The 20,949-nt window shown below is 34.7% G+C and overlaps 2 protein-coding genes across 3 annotated transcripts; one reads left to right on the top strand and one right to left on the bottom strand.

The window, feature by feature from the left end:
* Window positions 1-1,102: 1,102 nt before the first annotated feature.
* On the bottom strand, window positions 1,103-7,533 carry LOC132720140 (uncharacterized). Its single transcript, XM_060704172.1, has 2 exons — window positions 7,349-7,533; window positions 1,103-4,007 (listed from the first exon to the last, which is right to left on the bottom strand). The coding sequence occupies exon 2, from the start codon at window positions 3,966-3,968 to the stop codon at window positions 1,233-1,235; it is 2,736 nt and encodes a 911-aa protein (XP_060560155.1). The 5' UTR covers window positions 3,969-4,007; window positions 7,349-7,533; the 3' UTR covers window positions 1,103-1,232.
* A 215-nt stretch (window positions 7,534-7,748) lies between these two features.
* LOC132720139 (uncharacterized) lies at window positions 7,749-11,600 on the top strand. 2 transcript variants are annotated; one of them, XM_060704171.1, is made up of 2 exons: window positions 7,749-8,407; window positions 8,812-11,600. In XM_060704171.1, the coding sequence occupies exon 2, from the start codon at window positions 10,273-10,275 to the stop codon at window positions 11,584-11,586; it is 1,314 nt and encodes a 437-aa protein (XP_060560154.1). In that variant the 5' UTR covers window positions 7,749-8,407; window positions 8,812-10,272; the 3' UTR covers window positions 11,587-11,600. The 2 variants fall into 2 exon arrangements, with proteins under 2 accessions (XP_060560154.1, XP_060560153.1); XM_060704170.1 differs by having other exon boundaries at window positions 7,749-8,592.
* Window positions 11,601-20,949: the final 9,349 nt, after the last annotated feature.

The following is a 20,949-nucleotide window of genomic DNA, read 5'->3' as shown; positions in this document are numbered from 1 at the left end:
AGTTGAAGATTGTGAGGGTGGTAGATGAGTTGGTTATTTCAGATTTGTGTTCGGCTGGGGGAGAGTTTTGTGTTGAATTCGGTTTGTAGAACATCCGCAGAACACATCTGCGGATGTTTAAAAATTCCAAATTGTGCCATTTGATGTTAAATGTTGAATTCTGCTTAAGCCAGTGCTAGGGGACGTGGATTGTAGTTTGCAATTCACAGTACCGATCAAACCGAGCCTGCAACATTTTCAATTTTGCCGTGTTGGGCTTTCATTAGGGATTCTTATTTTCCCTATTTTGTATTAAGTAAGGGAAGAGTTGAGAGAAGGTTTAGGTATTGGAGTTGTTTGACTGGTGTGGAGGGTTAAGGGGATAATTGGATGATGAGTTAAGGGATAGTATGTTATTGGAGTTGTGTTTGGAATTGAGTAAGGAAGAGATTGGTATTGGTGTTAATGGGCGGGTTATGTGTTAAGGGGATAAGGTGTTGAGAAATGTTTGGTGGGGAGTTGTGGGGATTGGGTATGGTATTGAGTTTTTATTGGGTTTTGAGTTGAAGGAAGAGTATGTATTCAGTTGACGGAAGAGTTTGGTGTCGAGTGTATGGGAGAAATATGTATTAGATTATCATAGCATCATAGGGAGATTAGATATTAAAGTAAATTTAAATACACAATGTATAATGGGGATGACATATAAATTGTATTTAAATCAACGCAGCATATTATAGGGAGATACACATGAAAATGAATTCGGATTGACACAGCATCAAAGTGAGATACAATAGCGAATCCCTATCATTTTCGAACACATTTAAGTATTAAAATAGTTGATGATTGGTATTAAAACATCCGCAGGTCGTTTTATAAGACGGTTATAGCATAACGTTAACTTAGATACTTTGAAGTATGTCATGAAATATGACATTTGATCCACAAAAAGGAACATCTGCAGAAGATATTAGAGTAGTTGAAGTAAAAAATATAAATAGTTCAGAGGAGGGGGATATGACAGCGAATAGAATTATAAATGTATTTTGAAATAACAGACATGCTAGCTGCAAACTAAGTAGTTTTGGCATATTGAAATAAGTATATTATACTGAATGAACGATTATCAATTAAAATTTATTTATTTTTTTACATTATTACAAATTTTGATCCCGGTATTTTGACATTTAAATATAATTATAGATGTTTAATGTGTACAAACAAAACAGACATATTTTTGCTAAATTTGCAAGTTAATACAGGTTCTCGTTATTCATATCAATAAACAACACTGTAACACTTTTGTCTTTTGATCTAGTTAGTAAAATCTTGTCCATAGATGGAGTGATTGCAATACTCGTAACATCACTACAACACTCTGTTTCGTAAAGTTTCTGTCCAGATGAAGAAAGAACATGGATGCGGCCTTGTCTCTCTGTTACAAAAATGAAACCAGAGTCATGAACAGCAACACAATCAGGAGACTTCAATTTTAATTTGAAAATATCTTTCCCATCCTTCTCAAAACAGAACAAAGAATTCGCAGTTAAGCAACACTGTAAAATTCTATAACCGAATCTGAACTTTTCAGAAGAAAGAACAGCTAGGCTTTTACAGTCTAAAATTGATCTGTTCAAATTCAATTTATCTACCACTTGTCCAGTATTAGATAATATGTGTAAATGCCAACGACCGGCAGAATCACGCATAGAAACCAACATATTTGTATCGTCAACTGACTGCACACACTTGGCTTTATATTGAGTGTCCATGATTCGCACTAATTTAAAAGACGGGTCAAACGAAATAATTGATATTTTCGCAGTAGTTTCATGACAGGCCGCAATAATTTGTCCCTTTAAATGATCTATATTGATCATTTTTGCCGGTAACTCAAATTTGTGTTTCAGCTCTTGTTGTTTCGCATCAAATGTTGTAAGTTCATTATTATGATAGTCACAAACTATGATTCTGTCACTCGATGGTGCCAACACTGATATATTAAATGTTTTTGTTTTTCGCAATGGTAATTTAATTTTGGCTTCACCTGTTATGTTAAATTTCGTATCAGATAATCTTGTGCCAGCCTTTTCTGACACTTCAGATACACCAGAATCATGATTTTGCCTCTCAAACTTTAATATTGCATGTTCAGCACTTTCTGGTCTGATTGTTTCAACAATTTCTTTGTCGTCCTTGTTTTTCTTTTGCTCATCAACATTTATATGCTTTTTAACCATTTTATTTATTTCTTCTTTTAAAATTGAATTGCACGTTCTGTCATGATTTAAATCGTCTTCTTTTTTATTTTCATTTTCCAGAAAGCACACAACTTCCTTATCTCTTTCATTATGTTTATTTGTCTCATTTGAAATAACAGTGTTTTTGTTCCTTTTATCATACTCATTTGTCGTAAATACCGATGACTTTTCACATATTGTAGATGATTCCAAACAGTTGGTATGTTCAAGTTTTAATGATTCTGACAAATGCTCCGCGAGTGGGGACTGATTATTAGCTTCTTTATCATCAAAGATATCATCGATATTCCCGACCTGCTTCAGTTCTGGTTTTCTTGATTGTTCAATTTCATTTTGCTTTATATCTGTGCGTAATGCTGTGTCGTCGTCATTAATACGCTTAAGTGATGGAATTACGTTTAATTCAAAATTAGACTTTGTTTCATTATTCAATTCTGAAGTCTTATCCGCACTGAAATTGTCTTGACTTTGGTGAATTTCAGATGATGGAGGCAAATGCAATGCAAAAGCTGTCGCTGGCGGCTGGAATGGATTAATTACCATTATATTTAATGGTGCTATACTACGCATTATCAAAGGTGGTGGGTAAGGAGGAAGAATTGGACATGCAAGTTTCTGAAAATGACTTCTGGTGTAGTTCATTACGTCAGTATTCGGTATGTTTGTCTGTTGTCTGCATGACATAATCTGACATTGTTCTTCATAAGACATAATTTCTTTCATATAATCTTGGTTACATCTTACATTTTCCATCTCACTTTCAGAATGACATTCATTATCTTTATAATCCATGCCGGCGTTTAAACTATGGTTGTCTGTTATTTTAAGAAACTCTGCGAATGATGTTTTCAATGGAGAAAACTCGGATGCGGGAAACGGAACATAACGTGAACAACGTTCTATTATAGGTTTGTACTGATCTAAAAGCAACTTCATTTCATCTGACACTTTAATCGAATTCTGGCAAATCCAAATTGGTTCCATTTTCAAACCTTGGTTTACTTTCATGGAGCTGTCAAGTAAATTTCCAATGAGCATTATGCATTTGAATACGTCCGTTGCTGAGCCGTTTTCAATAGTACTTTCAAGAAGCGCTGAGGCATCATTGACCTGAAGAAGCATTTTGTTGATTCTTGCTTGAAAATTTTCAAGATTCTGATTTTGTCGTTCTTCATCACAACGGACGCCAAACAGAATTTCGTTTTCTAGTCTTTTGAAACGTTCAAGTACTGCAGTTCTTATTTCATTTAAGGTTTGTATCATTTCCATGTGTTCCTGTCTAGAAGCTGACTGTTGGGCCCTTATTCTTTGCTTGTCATGTTCGAATGTTTGTGTCAATGTTTGTATATCAGTCCTTACTTTGTAAATAAAATCAGTGTTTAAAATTGCGTTTCCTCCATTAGCTACTTCAAATATGTCACGGCAGTTGACCATTTTATGTTGTAATACACAATAGCTACATATTAAATGATAATGTTCCTTACAAAAGAATTCAAGATTTTTTTTAGGGTGATAAATGCATTTTTGAAGATGTTGAAATGCAAGCTCAGCTTCAGATGATACATTCAAGTCTTTTATATTAACGATAAAATGGCACTTTGTTCCTTTGCTGCTTTTATGTACATCTGCACATTCTCGACAAAGTGCTTCTTGGCATGTTTTACAATATCTCATTGATCTAGATAATTTGCCTCTGAAATGGCACGCATCACACATGCTTCTTTCCATGGCCACATATAACTGTCCAAGATTTAAGCTTTTTATTACCTACAATAACAAAAATCATGTTGGATTCGAGCATACTCAAAACAAGATTTTTAAAAAAAGTATTATCACGCTGCTTTATAATTATTCTTACGGTCATATCTGGATATGGAGTTAAAGCAAAACGTTGTTTAATTTTTAATTATCGTATATAACAACAGGATCATGATAATAGAACATAACATATATTCTAAAAGACTTAATTTTTTTATACATGTATGATATCATCTTTATAAACATCAATGATAACCCTAGATCATTCACATGACAAATACCTTTAGCATAAAACAATTTTATTGTGCTTGTCAGTATAAATCGATTGTAAAATAAAAGAACCCTATGGCGGGGCCTAATTTCAATTCTTGGGAAATAATTTGTATGACTGTTGTAGAGGAACACACACTTTAGCTACATGCTAAATATTCAAACCCTCTGCAGAATTGTTTCTGAAAAAAGAAGTTTTGTCTAAATCTATCATGTTGTTATATGAGTGCACTGGGACCAAATCCTTGTAACCATAGATCCAAAAACATGATACTTTTGCTAATACAAATGATCATATACTAATTGTTTGCCGAATTATTTGAAAAATGGTTAAAAGTAAAAACTGCACAGGGTTTGATTTTGAGAATTGCAAACACATCATCACATAACCTTAAGTGAGCATCAAACCATCAAAAGTTGCATAAAGTATAAATAATCATAAAAAATCATTATAAGAGCACTTGTCTTAAAAATGCGTTAAATTGAAAGAGAATGAACTACCTAGATACACTCGATCGTAACCAAAAAATTTGGTTTATCTTTTATGTCTTTTTAGCTCACCTGAACACAAAAATGCTCAAGAGCTTTTGTGATGGCAATGTGTTCGTCGTTATTCACATTTTTTTTATAATCAACATCTCCTAAACCACTTGATTTACATTGACCAAATTTTACATGAATGAACCTAAGGTGGTCTTCTACAAACGATTTATCAATGGTTACAGTCTGGTACATAAGTAGGTCGCAGAAGCCTAAATAAGACTTTAAAATGAAATCTTTAAAAACCTTGTTCTCTTGTTCACATCTTAGTGTTTTGGATGTAGCATTGTCAAGTGAACATCTACCAAAGCTATAGGAGTCATGCCATGGGTAAAAAATGGTCCTAGCCTTGGGGTCACTTACTTTCCAAAGGCTCATAAATAGTAAAATTCTTCTGGCCTAAATTACAAGTGTAGAACTTAGATATTTGGCATGTAACATCACCTTGTGGTCAGGCCTCGACACTAACTTTTTTAGCAGGTGGTACGCCGGACCACTAGATTTGAAAGTTAGGTGGTCCTTCCAGAAGTCAGGTGGTCAGTAATCTTTATTATGTCATTTTACTGCAAATGTAGAAAAAAATGTTTAAACTTTATGACAAAGATGTATTATTAACCTTTAAAGAAAACAGATATTTTTTGATATAAATTTTTCATCTAATCAGAAAAGGGAGAGCAAGTCAGTAGGTATTCTATCGTAGAGATATTTTGTTTCAGTCAAAAAGACATACCGGAGCTCTTATTTATGTTAACTTTTATATTAAAGTGATTTCTCCCTCAACTCAAGTTAGGGAATAGTGAAGCCATTTGTGTCTGTTATTTCTTACTGTTATTCAAATATTCATTGCTGATACGTGGTGCGTCTTATAATCAAAATAATAACATAGCATCTTTTATAGATTAACATTTTAATGGAACTAATAAATTATCTTATCCTTGTTTTTGAAAACAAGGAAATATCTAAATTATTAAAATAATGACAACGTACGTTATTATTTACTATAACTTATCTTATTTTTCTCACAGATTTATAATACAGAATTTTACCTCCCTGTTCCTTGTTGGTTGATATTCATTTTTGACATTGGGTATTTTTAACCTTTTAAAATAATTTTAACTCGAGAAGAAACAGATCTCTTATCTTTAAACAGTTAAAATAAAGATAAATAGCATAGAATGACTAGATGTATTTTTTCCAGTACCTTTAGTTTGCTGCCGTTATTCAAGTATCTGAAATTTAAGTTTATCCTATATCATATAATTACCATCATCGGATACTCACGGTTGATAAGTAACATAACATAAATGTTAATGGTTCCGCGATGCATAATTACTAGCACCATTTGAATGGATTTTGTACCTAAATTTATATCACAGATTCTTAAAGATCCTGTAACACATTTTTTTCATGGTTTTATTTCATAAATATGACGCTCAAATTAAGATTTGTCAATCTTGTAAGTTCAAATAAGCATTTTTTATAAAGATTTTACCCAATTTAACATTTTGCGTAAATAAAGGGAGGTAATTAGAAATTTATTTTCTATAAATTCCAAGTCAAATTTTCCAATAAGAAATGAATGCATGTAACTTATTCATTAAATATAATGTGCACAAATATTTGCAGTACACATTTTACATATTCTTGGATGTTTGAAAATTGTTTTATTTGCATAATTATATACATATATAACATTTTGCAAGTGTATGATACATACAGTAACAATATCAATCACAAAACATACAGGATCTTTAACTCTTTTAACTTGCATAAACAAAATTTTAGCGACTTAAAATGAAAGTTATTGATGACTTAGAACTTCTTGAACTAATCAGAGATTAATGAACCATATAGATTTTAAACAGAATTATATAACATGTTTTTGACCAAATCGCCATTCTCCCAAATGAGCCTTGCATCAACCAGAAAATTCAAGTGGTCCGACGGACCAGTGGGTTTTAAAATTAGGTGGTCCTTGCCAAAATCAAGTGGTCTCGGACCAACGGACCACCGCTAATGTCGAGGCCTGACTTGTGGTGTTTACATAAGTTATATAAATCTTGTCCCTCGGGTAAAATAAGGCCCGATCCAAATGGTAACTTAGTTTACAAAGGCCTAAATATGAAAATACATTTGAATCTTTATTGGAAACCGCAAGGCCCAGGGCTTAGGTATTTGGCATACAATAGCACCAAGTGAACCTTTACAAATTTGTATATATCATGGCCCTTGTGTCAAAATATAAGTCTTCTTTTGTAAAATTACAATGACAAGAGCGTAGGTATTTGTCAATAAGCCTTTCGTAGCAAACATCTACAAATAGTTAAAAAAATTATGCAGCTTATGTAAAAGAAATAACAAAACAAATATAACCACATTTCTGACTTGAACATTGTAAAATAAAAAAAAAATGTGACCTTTTCTAGCATTGTATATCAGGTAAGTGGTTCAGTGCCATTTTAAAAAGTGGTGAGTGCCTAATAAATCGAAACCTAGACTAACTAACTGGTCTAGTAATTAGCAGACAAAATTTCACTTACAAGATTTACGAATTAAATGTGTTCAAAAAGTATTTGTGTCCACCATTTCTTCAACAATTGCAAGACCAGCGGTTCGTCGCCAAAAGCAACCAAACATACACTTTAGGTCCGTAAGTAATTAGTACATGAAAATTAAAAGACACAAAACCTACACTTTAATAAATCCAACTTTCGGTTTGAATTTCAGTCGTTAACTTGAAAGGTGATATTTGTCTAAATATACATGTATAACGTATTCATTTGTATTCTAAATGTTATCGGTCCCTCTTTATCAATACAGACGTGGGGGACAATAAAGGAACAAATCTGTGTGTATTTATGTCACAGGGTCATTTGTCATTATATATACATGTATATACTTTACCATTATTATATCCAATATGATATATAGTGCATTTCTTATAAATATATTTTTCCTTGTCTATCCACTCTTCATCTCATATTTACTCCCATAGCCTCATTATATCTTTCATCATATATCGTACACTAACTATAGTAACTGGTGACGGGCCTCATTTTTTCGCTCATGATTTACCGCCACGCATGCGCACGGCAGATTTGAATTACAGTTGTAGAGTGAAAACCTAACTCCTGTCTTTGTGTTGATTATTTATTTATTTTGCTGCCTCTGTGTGTTTTTACAGGTAATTTACTTATATATGTGTATTGATATATATTCATTCTTCATTTTCTCATTCATCGTTTGTTTCATGATTTTGACGGTTTTGTATATTTATGAAATGCACTGAAGATTTGAATTACAGTTGTAGAGTGAAAACCTAACTTCTGTCTTTGTGTTGATTATTTATTTATTTTGCTGCCTCTGTGTGTTTTACAGTCTCAACCACAAGAGAGAACTTTAAAAACCCTTCGACGAATATAGAAGGTAACAAATTGGTGGCCAGTGTGACTTTTGTGTTTTTGGGGCGAAGCCGTTGTGGACGAAACGAGGTGTTTCCCGTGACGTCACAGGACTTCCTCAGAGCAGCCAATCAACGCCATAGCTAGCGCTACACATTTTTCTGCTACGTCACTGCATATACACATGGAATTCCCTAAGTAGCATGGAGTGATTTGTTTTTATTCGTTTATTATATAGATCGATCTAACTCTTCATTTATTTGGATTACATTAATTTTACCGGTTTAATTCAACTAGATATCATCATTTTTAACGCGTCTTCAAATAATTATAGTGCACTTTGTTTACATCAGGAATTATCGTCGTTGGAATTGAAAGTGAAAGTAGACTCTTGACATTTAACAGATTGTGATTTACCAATAAGCTTTTGTTTTTCTAGTACACATTTTGTAACAGTACATCATGTAGTTATATATTTCATCTTCATATAGTCTTTTACTGAATTAGGATGTAGTGAAACTTTTCATTTATACTTGAGTTACTGTTTGTTTACATTTTATCATACATGTACATTGTGTAATTGTTTACATTATTTTTTCCAGAACTGAGTGAATTCATTGATTTTGTCAGCTGCCATTCACAGTAACAGACTCACAGTAAAGCATGTAGCATTTCACAGCAATTGGTATTGGTGAGATTAATATTAACATAAATAATATATTCCCTTGAGCCCTATATCTTTGTAAACTTTGACTGATATTTACTAGTAGATCTACATATTCATACTGTATCCTGTCCTTACACAGCCAGCTGTTTTTCCTTTTGGTATTTTTTGCATACTTTTACATTTTGGCATTAATAGTTTCGCATAGCGACAGCTGGTAAGTTTAAAAAAAAAAAGAAAAAAAAAAAGTGGTCTGTCAAAATTCATTTAATTTAACTGTAGGTTATAGTATTCATAAATAGTATTTTTACAGCCCTGTGACAATATTGACAAATTGACTTTGACGGTTGACTTTATTATTTTGTAATGGATATTTTCTATACCGGTTAGTACTTTAGGTGTTGAACAGGAATGAGTTAGTTAATGCTGTAGTGCAGAAGATGGTCACAAGTTATTTCACCAACAGCTATGAATATAAATCAGTGTGAAGAATATTTTAGTTTGAGCTAAATATTGTTCAAATAAATGAAATTGTAAATTGGTTTAATTGATTGATACAAGTTACTGAAACCAGTGATAGTTTATAACTAGTATATGTTATAAATTATTTAGCTTGAGAAGATATATACTTGAAAGCAGATCTTGTTTGATATTGAGTCAGATAAGTGCTGCTAGCAAGACAGTTTGCGCGAAATTTTGTTGAAGTTGTTTCATGTTTTTGTTGATGGAAGTATTTTTATTTGGAGCTGCTGGCGAAATACTGTAAGGAAAGGTATTGTGAAATGTGAAATGTTGTTATATTAAAGCAAATAGAAACTGAAGTTGGTTTTGTGTTTTATTTTGGTAAATGTTGATATAGTTTTGACCTTGAGGAGAAGTTGTGCTACAGTGTTTATCTAAAGGGTAAGGTATACTAGTGGTGTCAAAAGTTTGTCGCCTAATAGTAATGTGCTGAATTTGTTGTTGCACTTGTTTGTTATACAGGTACTTTTAAAAACAGTTCTACCAGATAGTGGAAATTTCTTTTGAAATTTATTGAAAGTATGGTGTACCAGTAGGATCAAAAGAATTTGATTCTTGTTTGTTATTGCAATTGTTTTATATACAGTTACAATACTTTAACCTGAGATAGAGTTCTACCTGTATAGTTGATATTTCTTTTATTTTTTTTTAAAAGAAATATATATGGTGTACAAGGGGAGACATAACATTTTTTTTGAAATGTAAAGTAACTACACCTAGTACTTGGTATTAAAAGTATATAACTTTTAAGAGGTATTTGTTTGAAATATCATTTTTGTACATTGTATAGAAGTGATATTATTTGATTGAATTGTGTGATTTTTATTTTTGCACAATTCTACCATAGTTGTCACCTTGTTTGTCAATTTTTGTCGTCATGGATTTGAATAATACTGCATCAGGCTATACTGACCGTGAACTTGAACATTATGCTGATATTATCCGTCGTTCGGGAAAGTTCCATCTTTATTATGTGGAATCTAGCACACCAGCCCCTCCTACTTTGCCCAGGGAAACCTCTCATACCCCTGATAGAGAATTTGCTGCTAGATATAGCACTGGTACCCCTTTACCAGGAACTGGTGCATGTGGTACCAGCCATCCCAGTAGGCATTCTTTGTTTAATACAGGTTCCAGGAGAGAGTCTTCATGTACCCCTGCTGCCAGATATTCATTTCCTAAACCTTATGTGAATACACACACTGTTGATAATAATCCACTTCCTCCACCCCCTATACCTTCTCCACCCATACAGTATTCTTTTTCTCACTCTAATGGTTTACAGCAACCTGCTCAATTTTCTTCTAGGGTACCTAAGTTGCCTGAGTTTTCTGGTGAGGATCCTGATGATTGTGCTTTTGATTTATGGAGGTATGAGATCAACTGTTTGATCAGGAATGGTGTGTATCCTGAACATATTTTACTTGAATCCATCAGGAAGAGTCTGAAGGGTAAAGCCCGTACAGTTCTTTTACATCTTGGAGAGGATGCTTCTGTTCAGGATATTTTGTCTGAATTGGAGGGTATATATGGTAATGTCTCCAGTGGTGAGAAGCTGAAGGAGAAGTTTTATTGTGCTCAGCAACTACCTGCTGAATCTATTGCAGATTATAGCCTTAGATTGGAACAGCTTTTGTCCAAGTCTAACATTAGGTTTGAGCAGTCCACCAAGAATGAGATGTTATGTAATAGGTTGTGGTCTGGGTTGTATGACCAACATCTCAGAAGTGTATCTAGGTATAAGTTTGAAAGTATCCATGATTATGGAGTACTTAGGAAGGAGCTCAGACAGATGGAACAGGACTTAGAATTAAATAAGAAGAGTCCATCTTCTCTCACACTTCCAGTGAGTAAGGCTAAGTCCTCCCATGTTGTTCAATCCCCTGAGGGTAAGAAAACTCCAGATGTCAAGGTTGAACCTGCTTCCCTGTTAATGTCATCTGTTGAGAATAAGATTCTTCAACAGTTACAGGATTTGACCAACCAGATGAAGCAGCTGAATTCCAGGGTTGGCACTGTTGAGAAGGAACTTCAGGGTTTGAAGAAGTCCAGAAGCTACCAGGGTGGATACCAAGATAGGAGCAGATGGAGTGATAAGAGTAAGGAGCAGGGTCCAGCCAAAGAAACACCTAAGGCTAATGACAAGTCTGTTGCAGATAAGGTTCCAGAGAATCCTTTAAACCGGAAGTGACCTTCTCAACAGGGCCAACAGGAGGTCAGCCATTTTTTAAAGGCCCATATATTGCACCTTTGGTAGGTCATGCCAATGAGGTTGAAGTTCTCATTTGTGACACTTCATGTAAAGGTCTTCTTGATTCCGGAAGCATGGTTTCTTCTATTAGTGAATCTTTTTATTCATCTTTAGTTCCTAGACCAGAACTTCACAGCCTTACAGATTTTAGTTTGGATATTTCCAGTGCTAATGGTTCTTCTGTTCCTTACATTGGTTATATTATTGTTGATATTGGTATACCAAAGGTTGATTTTAACCCTGTTTCTGTGCCATTGTTAGTGGTTCAGGATACCAAGTATTCTTTTTCAGTTCCTTTAATTGTAGGTACCAATGTTTTAAATTTTCTTAAAACTTTGGCCCCTACCTGTCAGGTACCAGCTGAATGGAGTGATGTTTTTACTGTTTTATCTTCTGTAAATTGCCTTCCTGTCAGAAGTCTTAGTGATATCAGTGTTCAGATCCCACCTTTTGAGACCAAAACTGTTATTGGCAAGGTTCGCAATGTTTGTAATATGTCTGAAGCTGTTACTGAGAATATTGACAATAATGTATCAGTATCTGTTTGTCCAAACCTTGTTCATGTGAAACCTACAATTTCTTTTTGTAGGATACCTGTGAGAATGTGTAATATGTCTGCCCATCCTGTGGTCATTAAACCCAATTCTCTTCTTTGTCGTCTTCAAGATGTAGATGTCGTTAGAAGAATAGATCCTTTTGAAGGTTCTACTGCCAAGATGAACAATGCAGACAAGTCACTTGAGGATTTGGGTATTTCTGTTCCTACTGATATTCTTACAGTAGATGAACATGTTAAGGCCAATGAATTTTTCTCTAGTTGGAAACATATCTTTTCATCAGGCCCAACAGATCTTGGATGTACCAATATTGTAGAACATGGTATTGAACTTTCAGATCCTACCCCTTTCAAGGACCATTATCGGCGTATTCCACCGGGTATGTATGTTGAAGTCAGGGAACATCTGAAAGATATGTTAGCTGCTGGTGCCATTAGAGAATCTAATAGTCCCTTCTCTTCGAATGTAGTCCTTGTACGTAAGAAGGATGGGTCTTTAAGATTCTGTATTGACTACCGTCGGCTCAACAGTAGAACCATCAAGGATGCATATGCCTTGCCCAGGATAGACGAGACCATAGATAGCTTAGTTGGTGCCAAATTCTTTTCTAAGCTTGACCTACGATCAGGTTACTGGCAAGTTGCCATGAAGGAGGCCGACAAGCATAAGACAGCCTTTTCGGTTGGTCCACTCGGTTTTTACGAGTGTAACCGTATGGGTTTTGGGCTAACCAATGCCCCTGCTACTTTCCAGCGTCTGATGGAACGTGCTATGGGTGATCTTAACCTTACTGAATGTCTCATCTATTTAGATGACATTATCATCTTTTCTAAATCCAAAGAAGAGCATTTTCAGCGTCTTAATTCTGTTTTTCAGCGTTTGGAGAAAGCTGGTCTCAAGCTTAAAGGTTCTAAATGTGATTTCTTTCGAACCAGTGTGAAGTATTTAGGCCATATTGTCAGTGAACATGGTGTCGAAACCGATCCCGACAAGATTGCTGTTTTAAAGAATTGGCCTGTCCCAAAATCTATCAAGGAGTTAAGGAGCTTTATTGGTTTTGCTGGTTACTACAGGCGGTACATCAAAGGATTTTCCCAGATAACCAAACCACTGAACGATTTGCTGATTGGTCATCCTACCAACAAAGCCAGCAAATCCAAGAATAAAGCTACACCTTGGAAATGGGGTCCAGATCAACAATCTGCCTTTGACTTACTACTTAAATGTCTTAGTACCCCACCCATCTTGGCATATGCTGATTTCAGTAAACCATTTCTATTGAATATCGATGCCAGTGGAGTTGGTCTTGGTGCCGTTTTATACCAGGTGCATGATGGTAAAGAGAGAGCTGTTGCTTTTGCAAGTCGTGGGTTAAAACCGAATGAACGGAATTATCCCGCTCATAAATTAGAGTTTCTTGCTCTAAAGTGGGCTGTGAGTGATAAGTTCAAAGACTATCTGTATGGTAACTCTTTCCAAGTCCGTACTGATAATAATCCTTTGACTTATGTTCTTTCCACTGCGAAACTTGATGCAACGTCTCACCGTTGGTTAGCTTCTTTAGCTAATTTTGATTTTACAATCAGTTATCGCAGTGGTAAGTCGAACGTTGATGCAGACGCACTTTCACGATTACCTACATCTTCTTGTCCTGGTACTGTTATATTTTCAGATGTAGTAAAGGCACTTTGCCTTGGTACTTTAGTTGATCCCCAGGAATCCCCTCTCTTTGAGTGTAATTCTTTTTCTCAGTCTGTGTTAGACCATGCCGATGCAGATGGTGATGAACCGTTAGACACCAATTTTAGTGATATTGATTGGGCTGAAGAACAGGGAAAAGATGTAGCCATAGCACGCATCCGACATTTAGTCCAGGCAGGTCGAAAACCAACTAGACGTCTTTGTTCTTTAGAAGACCCACTTGTAAGACCATATTTTAGGGAATGGTCATCTCTTTTTATCAAAGACCATATTCTTTTTCGTAAAGGAACTGTTTCTGGCCATTTTGTTAATCAACTTGTTCTTCCGGAAGTTTTCCGTGATATTGTGTTTACAGGCCTTCATGATGATGCCGGACATCAAGGTCGAGAGAGAACTTGTAGTCTGTTAAAGTCGAGGTTTTACTGGCCTGGTTTAGAACAGTTTGTTGAACATCGTGTCAAAAACTGCCCCCGCTGTATTTGTCGGAAAACACCATGCAAAGTTTCTGCTGGTTTAGTTCCCATTGAATCTTCATATCCCCTTGAATTAGTCTGTATGGACTTTCTATCTTTAGAAATGTCTGCAGGCGGTTATGAAAATATACTTGTGATTACTGATCACTTTACCCGCTTTGCACAGGCCATACCTACTAAAAACCAAACGGCCCGTACAACAGCCAAAGTCCTTTTTGAGTCCTTTATATGTCACTATGGCTTTCCAGCCCGTTTACATAGTGACCAGGGTCGAAATTTCGAAAGTGCGGTGATAAGCGAGCTGTGCAAGATTGCCAATATTGACAAGTCTCGCACAACTCCTTATCACCCACAAGGAAATGGAATGGCCGAAAGGTTTAATCAGACCCTTTTGAATATGTTGGGGACCCTGGAAAACTAAGCAAAAGCAGAATTGGAAGGCTCATATACCCACTTTAGTCCATGCTTACAATTCTACGAGGCATGAGACCACTGGGCTCACCCCTCATTTTTTGATGTTTGGGAGGCATCCTAGGATATCCATTGATGCTTTTCTTGGAATCGAACCTGATTCAACATCAGCCAAGAAAAGTCCCTCGTAGTACATTTCTTCTTTAAAGAAACGTCTCCATTTTGCTTATAAGGTTGCCAACCGTGAGTCCAGGCGTCAAAGTAAACGACATAAGCGTCGTTATGATTTTAGGGTAAGGGACGCTTAAGTCTAGCGCGGGGATAGAGTTTTGATTAGAAACGTAGGCCTGAAAGGGAAAAACAAGTTGGCTGATAGGTGGGATAAGGAGGTTTATATTGTGACATCCCAACCTAATCCTTCTATACCTGTTTTTCAGGTTAGAAGAGAGCATGGTCGGGGTGGCATAAAAACCCTTCACAGAAATCTTTTGTTGCCTTTTATGGGTTTGCCTGTACGGAAAGCTCAGTTAAACCCCTCTCATGAGAATGATGGACCTGAGCTTCTTGTACAGACCGATCCCATAACTGATTCTTCTTTTAACATTTCAGATAATACACCAGAAAATACAGATGTTCCCAAATATGTCATTCCACAGAGAAGAACATCTACGTTAAATCCCAAAGCTGAAGAATTCGTTCCCAAAAGATCTTCCCGTACAAGACTGAAGCCTGCCTGGTTACGTGACAAACACTGGATTACTTGATATTGATGATTTTACATGTTTTAATTTTGTTATCTTTTATCTTCATGATTGGTGGTTTTCTAAAATCTTCACGAATTCCAGTGTTATATTTGCCAGTATATGTAGCATCAAATTTGCATTATTATCTTACATTTATTGTGATAATTGTTGCAATATGAATAAATAAAATTTGAACACGTCGGATTATTTGAAACAAATGTCTGATACAGCGTTTATTAATTTTCTATGTGTATAACTACACCAGAAAGGTATATAAGTTATTGTAATTTTTGTATTTAGATAGAACTGCAGTCTATCTTAAATACTTTATGAAACATTCCATTGGAATGTATGAAATCATCTTTATTATTAACGTTTCTTTTTGATAGAACGTTAATGTAAACTAAATATTCATTATGACCTAAACAACATAGCTGTTGGTGGAATATTTTGTGACTGCTTTGTAAAAAGTAGTTGTATATAGACTTCTGACCCTAGGTATGTAGTTGTATTTATTTTAGATGTATGTAAGATATGGAAATGTCGGGACGACATTTGACTGAGCGGGGAAGGATGTCACAGGGTCATTTGTCATTATATATACATGTATATACTTTACCATTATTATATCCAATATGATATATAGTGCATTTCTTATAAATATATTTTTCCTTGTCTATCCACTCTTCATCTCATATTTACTCCCATAGCCTCATTATATCTTTCATCATATATCGTACACTAACTATAGTAACTGGTGACGGGCCTCATTTTTTCGCTCATGATTTACCGCCACGCATGCGCACGGCAGATTTGAATTACAGTTGTAGAGTGAAAACCTAACTTCTGTCTTTGTGTTGATTATTTATTTATTTTGCTGCCTCTGTGTGTTTTTACAGGTAATTTACTTATATATGTGTATTGATATATATTCATTCTTCATTTTCTCATTCATCGTTTGTTTCATGATTTTGACGGTTTTGTATATTTATGAAATGCACTGAAGATTTGAATTACAGTTGTAGAGTGAAAACCTAACTTCTGTCTTTGTGTTGATTATTTATTTATTTTGCTGCCTCTGTGTGTTTTTACAGTCTCAACCACAAGAGAGAACTTTAAAAACCCTTCGACGAATATAGAAGGTAACATTTATATTATCATTTATCTCTTTATTAATTTTTCCCTTCAAACAACACATGTCAAAAGAAACAAAATCTAAATTACAAAACAATTACGTTTAAGTACAGGAATATACTTTGGGTTAAGATAACACTGCAATAATGGACACTTAAAATGTACTGTAAAAGATAATTTAAATATGTGTCCTACCTATATAAGTGGATACACTAACTCTATTGTATCATATTTAAAGAGGTTGATATAATTATGCGTATTTTATTTTTCGATGTAATAAGTGAAAATCGGAGACTCAGTAGTTAAATATAATATGTTGGGGGAAACGGGGATAGTTGTGACACTTTTCTTATTTTTCAGTGGACAGTGACAAATATTTCTTGTTCTCTACTAATTCGTAGCATTGTCATTCACAAGTTCGTTTAATTGAAAATATTTCAAAGACAGACATTTACAAAGAAATGAAAATGAAGTATTTTGAAATCAACACGTGTATTGCCTAAAAGCTTTTAAAAAATGCAGATTTCTTCTTATTTACACATAAATTTGTTGGTAATTTTTTAAAGTGTTTTCACGGAACTTGCATATATCCCGATTTCAAACTTCCATGACCAAAAGAAGCCCCTTCTTAGATCGAACATGTGTATTGTCTCAACCTATAATCCTTTTAAAACCATAACCTGTTTTTTTTATGTAATTAAAGTTTATCTAGTCAGGAAATCGATTATTTAATGATCGACATTCTTCAACATTTAGTCAGAGCGCTTTTTGATGTAAGTTTTGTTTTATGTACATGTATAATTTCACATTACACAAGTTATTCAGTATAATTTGAGTGGTTCCTTTTAAAGCATAATGATACAAGAAAAAATATCCCCTGTCCAAGCTGAAGGATGGTAGTACTGATACTGGTTCTAAACTTTCAAACCTTTCTGTAAGTCATGGAAATTTGTGTACACTGTACAATGTATTTCTATTTGAAATTTGACACTACTATGTCACATTGAAGGTTCCATGATAACCGCCGTATGAATACATCTGCAGATGTTTCTAAATTCAAAATTTCACCATTTTTGTGTTGAAATGTTGAATTCTGCTTAAGCCGGTGCTAGGAGGCGTGGACGGTAACCTGCACTTTCCAGTACCGTCCATGAACAGGCTCAATCAAACCTTTTACAATTTTGCCGTGTTCGGCTTTCTATAGTGGTTCTGTTTTTTCACATCCGTGTTATTTGTGCCGTGTGGCGACTGTAAAGTCTCCCTGTACATTTAATCAATCATGTTATATTTTCGATCCTTGAAGATCGTTCTGCACGACATTATTGTTGTGTATACATTTTAGACGTTGTTTCTAGTTTCTAATATTTGGCCTTTTTCAACTTTGGTGGTTCCTGTATTCATACTTGAATACTGTACAATCACCCTTAGGATATGTTGACTGTTATTTTTAATATTGTCTTTTGACGTCTTGTCTGTGATATGCAGGCTTCATAACCTCAGATCCCCTTTCAAAATTCTATTTTATTTAGTTCCGACCATTGTTTTCTCATTTAGGGCACACGCATTCTTTTACTTGGGAACCATACGCCGCTTTTCATGGACTGCACTACTGTGTCACATTGAAGGTTCCATGATAACTGCCGTATGAACACATCTGCGATGTTTCTAAATTCAAAATTTTACCATTTTTGTGTTTAAATTTTGAATTCTGCTAAAGCCGGTGCTAGGGGGCGTGAACGGTAACTGGCACTTTCCAGTACCGTCCATGAACAGGCTAAATCAAACCGAGCCAGCAACATTTTACAATTTTGCCGTGTTCGGCTTTCTTTAGGGATTCTGTTTTTTCCATTTGGTTGCTGTCAATAGAATGTCTTATTTCCCTTGTCATGTTCACCTTATCTAATTCAAAGGATATAAAACGAAGAAAAGTTACAGTACTCCCGATAGTGAAAAAACTCATTTACACAGTTAAATTAATATAATCTTCCAAAGGCACAGCCCTTTGAAATTCTGCAAGAATTTGTAACAGAGTTACCAACGTCCCCCACCTCGGGGAAGTTTTATATGAAGCATAAAATTGTGCTATTTCAAAAGATTGAGGTATAGATCTCAGGACTTTCCGTCCAAAATTATGCTCAATGCTAGATCTGCAAATGCAACAATAAATTTATTAAAGAAATAAAATGAAACACAAAATTTAAAAATCTATCATGTTAAGCTTTGACCTCTAAGTCTGACCTTGACCTTGGAGGTAGGGGTGCAGGTGTTGTGCATGACATATCGTCTTATTATTGTAACTATTTGTGCCAAGTATTTTCAAAATCCCTTTAACTAGAAGAAGGTATAGATGGGACACAAAATATACCCTATTACAAACTATGTTAATCTTTGACCTCTCAAGTGACCTTGGAGGTAAGGACCAATGTTTGGCGCCTGACATATTGTCTTATTATTGTGATTATTTGTGCAAAGTATTTTTAAAATCCCTTGATCTATGAAAAAGTTATGGACTGGACACAAAATATACCCTATAACAGACTATGTAAATCTTTGACCTCTAAGTGTGACCTTGACCTTGGAGGTAGGGACACAAGTGTTATGCATGACATATCATCTTATCATTGTGACTATTAGTGCCAAATATTTTCAAAATCCCTTGATCTATGAAGAAGTTATGGACGGGACACAAAACACACCATATAACAGACTCTGTTAACCTTTGACCTCCAAGTGTGACCTTGACCTTGGAGGTAGGGGTGCATGTGTTGTATTTGACATATTGTCTTATTATTGTGACTGTTTGTGCCAAGTTATTCAAAATCCCTTGAACAATGAAGAAGTTCTAGATCGGACAAAAAATATACCCTATAACAGACTATGTTAATTTATGACCTCTAAGTGTAACCTTATCCTTGGAGGTAGGGATGCAGGTGTTGTGCATGACACATTGTCTTATTATTGTGACTATTTGTGCCAAATATTTTCAAAATCCTTTGATCTATGAAAAAGTTATGGACTGGACACAAAATATACCCTATAACAGACTATGTTAATCTTTGACCTCCAAGTGTGACCTTGACATTGGAGGTAGGTGACCGGTTGTTGCGCATGACACATCGTCTCATTATTGTGAACAATTGTGGCAAGTATTTACAAAATCCCTTTATTATTAAGAAAGTTATGGACCGGACACGACATATACCCTCAAATAGACAATGTTGACCTTGAATGAGCAAGTACGACCTTGACCCTGGAGGTAGGGGTCTGGTTGTTGCGCATGACACATCGTCTTATTATAACAAACATTTGTGCCAAGTTATTTCAAATTCCTTTGATAAATGACAAAGTTATGGACCGGACACGAAAGTGTGACGGACGGATGGATGGACGTACAGACGGACGGAGCCGATTTCTATATCCCCCTTTTTTCTTTGAAAAAGCGGGGGACAAAAATATGGTTAAAGATGGCATAACTCTATCAATTAGTTGATAAAATCAAAATGCACCACAATAACATACTTCAGAGAGGATATTGTTTGAAGAAAATGTCAAGAACAGATGGTGGAGAGTGTGCTATGAAAACGATATAAATGTACTTTATTTACCACACCTGAGTCAATATTAGCATGTATATGTGTACACAAAAGAAAATATGATGTTCTTTGAGCACATTCGTCAATAGAATTTCTGGATTCCTGTTAAACAAGTAACTTTAAACTTTAAAAAATAATTTACCAAAATAATTAATAATGAAATAAAATTTATAACACAACATAACACACAAAAGTATTTTTTATTAAATTTATTTTTCATCTCATAGTCAGGCAGAACAAAAATGGTCTTTTTTTTTTTTTGATCGTACAAACGTAAGTTGTACATGTATATATTTAAACACCATAATTAGGTTACTAGTAACCATAATGACATTCATTCACCAGTAAAATTTTACTGGAAGTGATAAACATGTATATAGCTACCTAAGCCTACCTTGAAATAATTTAATTTTCAGAAATAATTACAAATCACTTTTTCTTCAAATGTGTGCTGAAATTCTCTAGAATTTTTTTAATTAACAAACAAAAAACCAAACCAGTTTCCAAGAATAAATAATTAGGTTGAAAATTCCCTTCAGAAATTTTAAAAGGTCTTGTTCACAGAACATCATCCTTTTTACTTATACTGATAAAATACCAAAAGACCATCATAGTTTCTGAAAACAGCTGTTAGTAGGACATCATGCTTGACTAATCTCAGTGTTTGATAGTAAAACATGAGCCTGGACAA

The sequence above is a fragment of the Ruditapes philippinarum genome, unplaced genomic scaffold (genome assembly GCF_026571515.1).
Source record: "Ruditapes philippinarum isolate M1 unplaced genomic scaffold, ASM2657151v2 ctg744_1_1_1_1, whole genome shotgun sequence".
In the NCBI taxonomy this organism is placed as follows: Eukaryota; Metazoa; Mollusca; class Bivalvia; order Venerida; family Veneridae; genus Ruditapes; species Ruditapes philippinarum.
This window is presented reverse-complemented; position numbering and strand designations above follow the sequence as displayed.

Bases quoted from the DNA above. Each gene is read 5' to 3' on its own strand.
- LOC132720139 (XM_060704171.1), top strand. From the start codon at position 10,273: ATGGATTTGAATAATACTGCATCAGGCTATACTGACCGTGAACTTGAA.
- LOC132720140 (XM_060704172.1), bottom strand. From the start codon at position 3,968: ATGGAAAGAAGCATGTGTGATGCGTGCCATTTCAGAGGCAAATTATCT.